At 41.9% G+C, this 12,109-nt stretch overlaps 1 protein-coding gene across 5 annotated transcripts in view; it reads left to right on the forward strand.

The window, feature by feature from the left end:
* GLIS3 (GLIS family zinc finger 3) overlaps nucleotides 1-12,109 on the forward strand; it is a 306,985-nt gene that overhangs the window by 115,470 nt on the left and 179,406 nt on the right. For all 5 annotated transcript variants that reach the window (XM_039542756.1, XM_039542757.1, XM_039542758.1 and 2 more), the window contains one exon: nucleotides 3,414-4,539. In XM_039542756.1, coding sequence (XP_039398690.1) covers nucleotides 3,414-4,539 — 1,126 coding nt within the window. The remainder of the gene's footprint in view (nucleotides 1-3,413; nucleotides 4,540-12,109) is intronic.

Below are 12,109 nucleotides of genomic sequence, written 5' to 3' on the forward strand. Positions count from 1 at the left end.
GTATTCAGGGCTACACTGCAGCCTAGAATTTGGGCCCTCACAGGTGCCTAAACACAGGGGCGGCTCTAGACACCAGCGTGCCAAGCAGGCGCTTGGGGCGGCCGTTTCCCGGATGGGCGGCATTTGGCTCCGGTGGAGCTCTCGCCGGCATGCCTGCGGCAGGTCCACCGGAGCCCGCGACGAGCGGACCTGCCGCAGGCATGACTGCGGCGGGTCCCGTCTTCCCGCGGCTCCGGTTGAGCTCCCGCAGGCATGACTGCGGCAGGTCCGCTGGTCCCGGGCTCCGGTGGACCCGCCGCAGGCATGCCGGCGGGAGCTCCACCGGAGCCGCGGGAAGAGGGGACCCGCCGCGGGACCGGGGAAGGGCGGCGCAGCGCTCCGCGCTGCTTGGGGCAGCCTACTGTCTAGAGCCGCCCCTGCCTAAACAAAAGCAAGAGTTCTCCCCTTACATTAGTGTGTGGACTACTGGACCTTGGGGCCAGGCATGCAGAAGCAACTTTGGGATGCCGCAAAGCTATTTACTTCTCACTCTGGAACAGCTGGCTGAGGAGTGGCAGTGAATAGGTAGCTCCACCTCCTACCCCAACAAAGCACATCAGCCAGTAGAGCTGAAAGAGTCCCTGGGAGCTGCAACTTACTATCTCCTTGAAGCAGGGAGGCAATTATGACTACCCGAGTCTGTTTCTTTCCTGAGATGCTCCTGGAGTGGTTTGTCTTTGTGGTACAGTCTAGCCCTCAGCCCAAATTACTAGCTGATGCCTTTGATCAATTGACTCCTGACCACTGTAAAATGCTTGTTATGTTAAGTAACAGGAGAACTCAAACAGGCCCTGCCTCCCAGGTGAAGGAGAGTAAGTGTTTCAGTAGAAACAAACCCAGTGAGGATTTTTCAGTTGTAAACTGTATAACTGTGTAGAATTCAGTGTCAAAAGCCATCTGTTTCTCTTGTCTAGTGTTTCATACACTCTTCCAATTTGACTGATCTGATAAAAAATTCTACCAGTCTCAGAGGTGAAAAGTTGTAGTATCAAACAGAATCATGTCAAGGACAGCCAGCATACAATTGCATCATTTGTGTGTGCTTTGGTAAACATTACCTCATTCACTGGAAATATCGCACCAGCCATTGTTTAGATCCTGCTCCTGCTCACGCTGAATCCAGTGATAAGAATCTTATTGATTTAAATGGGATTAGGATTTAGCCTTAATCAAAACTGATAGCAAAACTGTGAACTATATATCTATTGCTATATCTTTGTCACATACATTCAGTACCAGTACAACTAAAGATGGAATTTTGGCTTTATTTTATTGAGTGTTGCCCCTACTTCTGACACCATTGTCCCATCATGACATTAGTATTGTACCTCTTCCAAATAATAGCAGAATTCTGAGGCTTTATAAGTTGATTTTCCAGAGGAGGAAGATCAGAGATGTGGCATCTGGGTATACTCTAACTATAATTTTGTTTAATTACACGCATACCCCAATTCTGAGATGAGATAGTCAAAAAGCATGCAGGGCAATCTCAGCCCAACACCAGTGCCTGGTTTCTAGGGCTGAACTCTTCCTCAAGAATTGACTCTAATCAGATACCAAGGCAGAGAACAATCTCTCCTGCTGCTCCCTCTCTCCTGAAACTGTATCTACACAAAGACTGTGCGTAACTCAAACAGAACGGCAACGCAGCATGTCTTCCCAAGAGTCAAAACTTGCTTGCACTCTAAGAACAAGATCTTGGAAGACTATGTGTAATAGTGCCACCTGGTATTGCCTGCCATAGCAATATCTGGAATATATGCAAATATCAGATGAGGTTTATTTCTCTTTTTTGTTTTTGTTTTCTTACAGTAATTTTTGAACAATAAAAGTGCATAGTAAAATAATATTAACCAATTGTTTATGGCAGTATATGTTTGTAACATCCAGGTAGGCATAGTTCTTTAGATTAAAATACAGAAAAAAAACACTTATCCCAGGAGCTAAGTGCTCTGACAATTTTTTCCATTATTTAGTAGTTTTCTTATGGTGTTCATCATAGCCTGTAAATCCCCCACCCCCCACAAGCTTTAATTAATTTAGCCTCTGCCTTGTGCGGTAGATAAGCTATTAACCTAATTTTCCAGAGAGGGAACTGAGACTCATAGAGACTAAGTAACTTGCGCACAGTCACACAAGAAGTGAGTGGCAGAACTGGGAGTAGAAGCCAGATCTCCTGAGTACTGGTCCAGTGCCTTAGTCAAAACTCTGTGCTTCTTAAAAACACAAAATATGCAGTGAAAGTAACAAATCCAGTAATTTTAACTTGAACCCACATGCTATAACTATCTTAACCAACGATATCTGCCTATATGTCTAAATGCTTATAAGGACCCCATCACCTCATCTCTCTTTGAGTACTTCACAAATATTAATGAATTTATCCTCCTAACACCCTCAAGGTGGGAAGTTCTATCTCCAGGTTACAGCTGGGGAACCGAAGCCCAGACAGATTAAGTGCTGTGCTGGAGCTGGGAATTGTAGCCCCACCCTGCCTCTCCTCCTCCTGCCTCTTTGTGGAAACCAGTGCCATTATTGGCTTAAGATGTTAGGGTGACACTTAAGAAATCCCAGGCGTAAGCAAATTTCCTGATATTTCTGTGAAGAATTTATATGACAAGTTTGGGAATGTGAGAATTTCTGAAACACTTGTTCTGACTTAGCTGTGAAAACATCATAAAAACAAAACTAAAACTCCTCAAATTGTTGCTCTTCTTTATTTTAATTCACTTATTGTGATTTTGTACAGTTAAATATTATCTGCATTTTAAGCTTTAGTTATATCTTTAAAGAGTGATATTTGCCAGCTTGCATCCATTACAGTCTATAATTTCCTTTGAGTTTAATACTTATTTCTCTGCTTATTCATTGGCTTCCTATTTTTTCCACCAACACCTGCCACCAAAAAGGATGGATAGGCAGGTCAACTCAACAGAAGTTAATATCTGTTTAATAAGAAGTGGAAGCATAATGTTTTGCGCTCAGGGCCTACTTGTGCTCCTGTTGAAGTCAATGACAAAGTTCCTTTGACTTCAGTGGTGCAGGATCCAGGGGCATATAGAGTAACTTCCAGGGGCGTATAGAGTAACTCTTAAAGTGCTTTACAGATTTTCAGTTGGCTTCTGAACTATCCAGCATATGCATGCAGTGCCTGGGTGTGCCTGCAGGTATAGTAACTGAGCGGGCAAACCCTTGAAAACATAAAATTAGAGGGCACTTTTAAAAAAATCGGCCCTGCTATGACACTATGTGAGACTATGCCAATTGAGAGAAGATAGAAGAACCAGTATATTAGTAATATATAAATTTATGAACCAAACTTTTAAGGTGACTTTCTAAAACCCCTGTCTTTCTTTTTCCTACCTTTATTCCAGATCCCTCATGTCACGTGAGTCTCTGGCCTCTACAACATTAAGCCTGTCAGAAAGTCAGTCAACACTGAGTGTGAAACATGAGTGGTCTCATGGGTACAGGATTCTTCCTTCCCTTCCTTCCAACCAAGGATCCCAAAATGGCAGTGAGCTAGGGGACATACTGAGTATACCACCTGGAACATCCATGTCCAACAACAGTGTATCTAACTCATTACCCTCTTACTTGTTTGGTATGGAAAATAACCATTCCCCTTACCCGAGCCCTCGCCATTCTTCAACCAGATCACATTCAGCCCGCTCCAAAAAAAGGGCCCTCTCTCTGTCTCCTTTGTCTGATGGCATTGGGATTGACTTCAATACAATCATCCGTACATCCCCAACCTCTCTGGTTGCCTACATCAATGGTTCAAGGACATCGCCAGCAAACATATCCCCACAGCCTGAGGTCTATGGGCATTTCTTGGGAGTAAGAGGAAGCTGTATTCCCCAGCCTTGCTCTATTCCAAACACTCAGAAAGGTCTTCTTGTGGCTAACAGCAACATCACCCTCCCAGGTTACAGTGAAAATGGGACTGTGGAATACGAGCGGATGCAGCAGTTGGAACAAAGTAGCTTGCAGTCGGCAGTCATGAACAACATGGTGGTTCAACAAGGTATGCCTCTGATAGACAGACAGCCAATGGGCATGTTAAAAAGTGAACGTGTGGATGATTTTTCAAGCAGCACAATTGACATGCCTCCTCCTCCCCCTCTACCACCTCCTCCACCACAAGGTCCACCACCCCCTTACCATGCACATCAACACAGACATCAGCATGACCTCATAAACCATTCCCATCAACTTGCCTTGCCTTCCTCTGCCCAGGGCCCTCTGTTGGATGAGGATGGTGAATTAGATGATTTCAATGGTAAACACTGCTGTCGCTGGATAGATTGCAGTGCTCTGTATGACCAGCAAGAGGAACTTGTGCGGCACATAGAAAAGGTTCATATAGACCAGAGAAAGGGAGAGGACTTCACTTGTTTCTGGGCAGGATGCCCTCGAAGATACAAGCCATTTAATGCCCGTTACAAACTGCTGATTCACATGAGAGTTCATTCAGGAGAGAAGCCAAACAAATGCACGGTAAGTCTAAAGTGACAGATCCTGTCAGGTAGAAGTACAGTTCACTGCTTATGAAAGTTTAGATAAGGTTTAATTCTGCGCTAATTTCTGCTGGTAGACAGAATTTAAAAAAAATTAGAATGAATAAACGACTGCCCATATTTCCACCTACATAGTTAGGGAGACGTGTTCTCTAATATCAACTCTTTACATTTGACCAGAAATAACTTTTTCTGCCTATCTGAATTATTTCTGAATCCAACCTGAGAAAGACACGTGAGACTTTCATAAAGCAAGGAGTAGATACCATGAGAGTCTGAACTTGCCTGCATAATAAGTACTGTGGGATATTTATTACTGGTTGTAATTAAATTGTCTTGCCTCAGGTTAACACTTTTTTCCTGAGCAGTTAGCCAATATTCAAGATCTTGGTGGTGGTTTCTGTTAGGAGGAGAAATAAAAGATGGATCAGGTATTTCTTTGACACAATCCTGTGTGTTTATAAAGCATGTACAAAAGTCCTGTTTCCCTGAACACAGTAGGACTCAAACAACGGGAGACAGCTTTTTTCCTGACAGTTCTACATATCTTTCAGCCAGCACTCTACTCAAAAAGCATTCTCTCAAGGGTTTTTTGCAGGGCCACACTATCAGTGCATTTCTGGCTGTGCCTGGGGCTACCTTGGTGCTGCTCTGTGTGCTCCTTCTCCCTCTTAGAGAGACAGAGCTACAAGCAAATCAATCCCCCATCCTTGCATTTACATTCAACCCACAGTGAAACCCTTCTGACATCATAGCTCAGATTCCTGAGCAGCCTTATATGTATCCTATGTTTTGGGTGGTGGCTTCTGATCTTTCAGCTATCTTGAAACAAAAGGACATTTAATTTTTCCCCTCATCTGGCCTGAATGGAAGGCAACTGTTATGTTTACCAGCATCAGTGAGGTGTCTCCCAACTACCAGTGTAACACCTCACAACAAATGAACATATATTTTCTCAGAATAACTGCTGATGGGTACTCAACTAGGAGGAACTTACTGGGTTTTCTCTATATCATGTGGAACATAAATCAATCCAAGGAAGTTACTGTCAGTCTGCTTCCAAGTAATTGTTTGTGGGTATAATACATGGAGAGGAATTCTTCACTTAACATTGTACCAGTAAAAACCTTACAGGGTGTAATAAAAACATTAGTAAGACTAGTTAATGCTTTTTTGTCATTGTAAGGTGCCTGAACTTTTCATTGTGACTAAAAGATGCTATATTTATGTCACACCTATTAGAAACATTAAAAATGAATTAATGTTTTATGAACACAATGTAACCCGAAGGACAACAGGAAGGATTTGCTGCATTGCAAAAAAAAATTTTTTTCAAACTTAAAATGAATAGCATTTCTTTTACCTTAGGATGGGTAGAAATGATTGTGTATAGCAAATGTTCCTGAACCTGATGAACTCTGTGTATATAGCATATTCTTCCATGTCACTGGAAGCATGAAATAGAATGTGGCAACACAAAGCACGGTTATCACGTAGGGAAGAGACTAGGCAAAATGGAGACATCTTTTTTTTTTTTTAGTTGGTGCTTTCCGATTTTACAGGATTTCTGCCCTATGCAGTCGTGTATAATTGCAGGTGTTTTGAATTATGCCTGATTAATTTTAGAGGCAAACATACCATGTCTCAACTTATTTTAGGTTAATAGAGAAGGTGCTATTCTCCTGTGCTCAATTAAATGATCTTTGCAACTGCATCCTGAATGGATGTGATTGGGGGAAGATTGCATTTTTCAAGGCTAGAGAAAAGGATGTTGCAGTAATCAAGAGCTGAGATGATGAGAGCTTATATGAAAGCTTTTGCTGTGTGGATGGATAAATAAGGTCATAGCTGACAGATACTATGTGGAAAGAATCTGCAAGGATTAGATATAGCCTGGATATGAAGACTTAGGGTACGTTTACACTTACCGGGACGGTCGACGCGCGCGTCGACTGCTCTCGGAGAGTTCTACGCGTCTGATCTATCTCTAAGCGTTCGAACCTTCCGAAGCGCTTTTCGAAAACCTCCACTCCGCACCGCGAGGGGAGGAGAGTGTGGGAGTCGACCTTGAGCCGCGAGAGCATCTGCCTGATCTGTGGTAAGTAGTCTAACTCAAGTTCATTCTTCTATTCATTCACGTAGAATTCATTCTTGAACCCGACCCCGACCCAGTGTAGACCAGGGCTTAGAGAGATGTCTGAGTCAAATTTAACAGGCAGGTTACAGGCCTGAGTGAAAGGCAGGATAGCAGAGTTGTCCAGAGTGAAGTGACCAAGAATGGAGGTGGTGTGGATGGGTTTGGGGAAAGAAAGGAGTAAGAGTAAGAGCTCTGTTTTAGTCATGTTCCTCTTGAGCTGATGGCTAGACATCCACAAGGAATGTCAGAGACAGGCCAAGTTTTTAACTTGGACAGAAGGTCAGATGTCTGGAGTAGAGAGGTAGATCTCTGAGTTATCAGCATATTTATGTTCGTGAAGGAGATTTCCCTCCATGCTTTATTTCTGGATAAAGTGAAGGGGACCAAGAACAGAGCTCTGTGGAACCCCCACAGAAAGCTGAGGGAGTGCAGGTGATGAGGAGGAAAGGGGAAAAGAAGGTGAGCCAAGGAGAGGTGGGAGGTCATATCATATTTTGTCAGTTTTCTCTTTAAATACATTGACAAGTTCCTGTGTAAAGAGAGAAGCTGAGGCAGGAGGGGAGGGTTTGAGGAGTGAGTCAAAAGTGGCAAAAAGGTGACTGAGATCATGGGCATGGGATTCAGTGAAGCTGGAAAAGTAGAGCTGTTTAACTAGCAAGATGGCAGAACTGAAAGAGTGGGAGAATGAATTTGTAGCGGAGGAAGTCAACCTGGTCATGGGATTTCTTCCAGAGGTGCTTAGTAGCATGAGAGCAGGAACAGCAGAAGTGGGTGTTGAGGGTGAGCCAGGGCTGGGAGTAGGCAGAGCAGACCCCAAAGAGTCGAGGGTGGGGGAAAGCGAGAATTGGAAAGAGTCAACAACCATAACAATGGAAAAAAGGGAAGAGAAGGCAGGGAGGAGAGGACTGAGAGCAGATGAAAAGTCTTCAACACCGATGAACTGGACATCACAGAAAGGTTGATGGGGGCAGGGCACTGATGGGTGATGCTGAAAGAGACTAGGTCATGGTCAGAGAAGGGGAAGTCAGCAATGGAGAAATCAGAGAGAGAGCCATGTGTGATGAAGACCAAGTCAAGTGAATGGCCCTTTTGGTGACCTGGGATGCAAGTTGAATTAAGAGGTGAAGGCGAGGAGACATGCAGCTATGGGTTGGACAGGTCATCAACATGAAAGCTGAAGTCACTGAAGCATGGGAAATTGTGAGGAGAGGAAGAGAGGGAGGAGGAGGAGGAGTTGGTGGGTGTAGATGACAGCAGCATGGAGAGGGATAGAAGAGTCAATTGGAGTCTTGCTCAAAAGAAAATAAAGAATGGGAAAAGGGAGGAAGGGGGGATTTGAAGCACCAAGAATGGGAGAAGAGAAGCCCGACACCACCACAGTGGTCTGAGCCAGGTCAGGGAATGTGAGAAAAGGAGAGAGCTTCATAACAGAGGGCAGCTGCAGATGGCAAGTCAGACTAAGGGATCTAGCACTTTGTCAGTGCCAGGAGCTGGAGGGAGTGAGATATGAAGAAGCTGTGGATGAGTCAGATCCTTTTAGAGGAGGAGTGGGCATTCCAGAGACAGTAAGAGAAGGAAATGAAATAACCCTCAGGCAATAAGCTAACCATGTCATACTGCATGAACATTTCAGTGAAATGATGATTGTTAGCACCAGGCAATTGTCTGTAATGGAGAAAAATCCTCCTTTTATTCATGTGTCAGAAAAGGCCATGGTCAGTACATTCATCATCCCATATTCTGTGCATCTGTCTATCTGTTGGAGTCCATTGTCAATGTAATATATGGTGTATTTGATTATTTTACCTAATCTCCTAGTATTGTAATGACATTGCTTTTCAATGTACCATCAACACAATACAGGGTCAAAGATGCTTCTAAGCTATATTACGCCAATACCAACAGAACTAATGCAGACTAAGACCCATAATTAATTGTTAAGGTTAAGATGAACTAGAGAATTCAGTTTTCCTTCCTACAAATAACCTTTCATAATTCTATGCTAAGTTATACATCTGGAAAAAAAATCAAGGAACTGCTAAACCTGCAATATTGTATCTTCCAATGATTATAAACATCCAAGTGCACAAGGTTACATAGGTACGGTTAGTGCCAAGAAAAAATTTCTCTATTGAATTAAATGGATTTATACCAGGGACGAGCTTGTGTCTTTATGTTGATGAAATAGAGGTTTGGAATAGCGTGTAACATATCGCAAGATGAGATGATGTAGCCACTGATAGCATCTGGTCATGACTAAGCAGTCTGCTATGATTCTGAAAGATATAGTAAAAGTAGTGTATGCTATGAGTCAACCAGCTGACAGTAGATATGATGAGCGGCTAATGATTGTGTTTGTTAGATTCAAACTTAGTGACATGCACTGGGGATTTCATTCCCAGGAATCCAGAATATAATTGTACTATCGTACCAAGAGCTAATAGCCATGAAACAGTGAAAGCAACAATTACAGAGGTCTACATAAGAACACAAGAACAGCCATGCTGGGTCAGACCAAATGTCCATCTAGTGCAGTATCCTGTCTTCCAACAGTGACCAATGCCAGGTATCCCAGAGGGAATGAACAGAACAGGCAATCACCAAGTGATCCATCCCCTGTCGCCCATTCCCAGCTTCTGGCAAACAGAGGGTAGGGACACCATCCCTGCTCATCCTGGCTAATAGCCATTGATGGACCTATCCTTCATTAATTTATCTAGTTATTTTTTGAAACCTGTGTGACTATAAGGAAGTGATCATACAATGAAACTAGGGTGTAGTGGCAGAAACTTGCAGATTGGTCCTGACTAGACTTACTGCTAGTACAGTGAGTTGTTCTGCACCTGTCTGAGCTACCCTGTAAATTAGGCTTCCTGTATAGATTTGGCTGGATCTACTGATAGAACTGCACATTCAGATTAGGCACTAGAGTTGGCTGTCCCTTTCCGGTACATTTTTTCTGTGCTAATAAATATCCTAGTACATTTTTTTTTAAGTTGGAGAATGCTTCATGCATGGGAGGGATTTTTCCCACTGTTGACTGTGTTTAGAGAAGGAATTCCATTCAGTGTTTGTTAACACTTACTCCATTCTCCTAAGGCTAGAACTCCCATGAGATTCTGTCCTAACATGTAAATCTGCAATGGATTCTTTAGGGGATCCTGTTGCTATTTTCTAATTACCTGGTTAAGAAACCAAAAGAATCTTTCCAGGACATTACAATTGGGACATTAGATTGCCTTTATCTAAACTTATATCTAAATGTAAATATTTCACATTCAGATTTGGCCAGTGTACTCCTTTATTCACTTTTATTTAAGAGAAAATAATTTTTCTAAATAAAAAAAAATCTAGTTTGATGGGTAAAGAAAGACAGAAAAACCTGAATCAAAAATTGATATTGACATGCCAATGACTATTATACCTGTGGTTGCCATTAAAAAACCCCGAAATGTTTGCCAACAGTTACCACATAGCAGTAATTGAGGTTTCCAGTTTCCTCTGATATTAGAAAAGGCAAGTTCTGTGGTAACTGTGTGAAAACTGTACAATAGCACTTGGCAAATACTGACTTTTTAATGTATATGTGAGTTTATTTCATACCCTGTGTTTTTTCTACAGTGGATGTAGAACATTTTTGTACTTAAATGTTCAGCGGCTATGCAGGGTATTTAATTAATTTTCTGCCAGTGTTATGCAAATGATAAGCTTAAATATTTTACTTTAATGTAATAATAGAAGTATGCAGTTAGAAATTTCAGGCGCTCTCCTCACATTTTGTTACAGGTACAATAGAGGTGCTCTCCCTTGGAAACAAAATACAACCTTTCTGCTTCTAATAACACCTGAACCACCCTCAAGCACACTACTGCTCTGAAAAATGAATCTTTCCTGTGCCATCAGACATTACTAAGGGCATGAACCAGGCTCTGCCATCCCTATCTGTCTTGGATCACTCTTTGTCCTCTGTGTTGTTAAGTCCAACAAGTGTTCTCTCTCTGAGTAGTTTTTGACAGAGGGATTCTTTCAATCAGTCCCTTTTTCATGTTTCTCCAGATGCCCAATGGGAAGCCTGCCATGACACATGCTCCGGCTTCATTCTTAACACTTGTCCCAGACACTTCATCTTCTTCTCTGGAAAAATCTTTGGTGATAAGAGGTCATTGAACTCTGTGACAAATCTTGGCATTTGTTATAAATTCATTCAATTTTTATACCTAATATTTTCCTGAGGCATTTGCTTTAGAATGCATTTAGATCTCTGTGCTTTTTGGTGGATTTCCAGTTTTCACATCCATATAGTAAGGCGGAGATGACATTTGAGTTGAAGATTCATAGTTTGGTCTTTAAATTTTTCAATGACCAAATCTTGTTTAAGTTGGTAAATACAGCTGCCACCTTGACAAATCATGACATTAGTTCCTTCTGGATAGTCCCATGGGCTGCTACTGCTGTTGTTAATATTTTTGAAGTGTAGGATAATTACAAAAATATTGAATTTTCCTTTTTATCTAATATGCTTGATGTGATTTAAATTAATAAAATTAACAGTAATTTCCCCCTGTCAGGTCTGAAACAACATCAACTGAACATCTGTTAAATATCAGAAATATCTTGGCTTCCAGAATATATCACATGACACATCAGTCTAGCAAACACATAAACAGTTGATATGTTTACAAAGAGAGACAAAGATCCTAAAACACTCGAGTGATTACTAAATGAAACACAAGGAAACCTATTCTATAGTGTATTTATGTATTGTTTGAATAATAGCTGCTCAGAAAATTTCCATAAAAATGAAACTTTGATGAAAATCAGAAACAATTTTTTTGCAAAATCTTTATGGAAATTTTTCCATTTTCTAATGAGATCCAATAATGTACCTACATACATACAATATACATTTGTACAGCATATACCATGCATTCAGTGTGTACAATACGATATCTATATTATAGGGGGAGCTTTGTAGCAGATCCTATATTGAGGTCATCTAGCACTTTCCATTATAAAAGATTACTGCAACCTTTTTTGAGACGTTCTAAGAGCTCCACTGGACTTTTAAAATTTGACATGGAGAAAACCCTCAGGCCAGAGATGTTCCTTTTCTTTGTCCCATGAAACTCTGTTCAAGTTTGGCAGAAATGTAAACTGTTAAAAACTGCTTTTCCTTTCTCATCCTTACATTCCTGAGGAAAGTTTTGTCAATGTGCCAAAATAACAACTGAACACAGACGTTCTTAAGAGTTGGACTCATGCTGCTAGCAAAGCCGCAGGAGCTACAGCAACAGCAGACACTGCACTGGGAATGCCTGGGAGCCCACTCCCCAAAGGTGCATGGACAACAGTACGTACCCTCTCTGGGAGTACTACATCCTGCAGGAGCTTACCCTACCTTCCCAGAAGAAGA

The sequence above is a fragment of the Mauremys reevesii genome, linkage group 6 (genome assembly GCF_016161935.1).
Source record: "Mauremys reevesii isolate NIE-2019 linkage group 6, ASM1616193v1, whole genome shotgun sequence".
Taxonomy (NCBI): domain Eukaryota; kingdom Metazoa; phylum Chordata; order Testudines; family Geoemydidae; genus Mauremys; species Mauremys reevesii.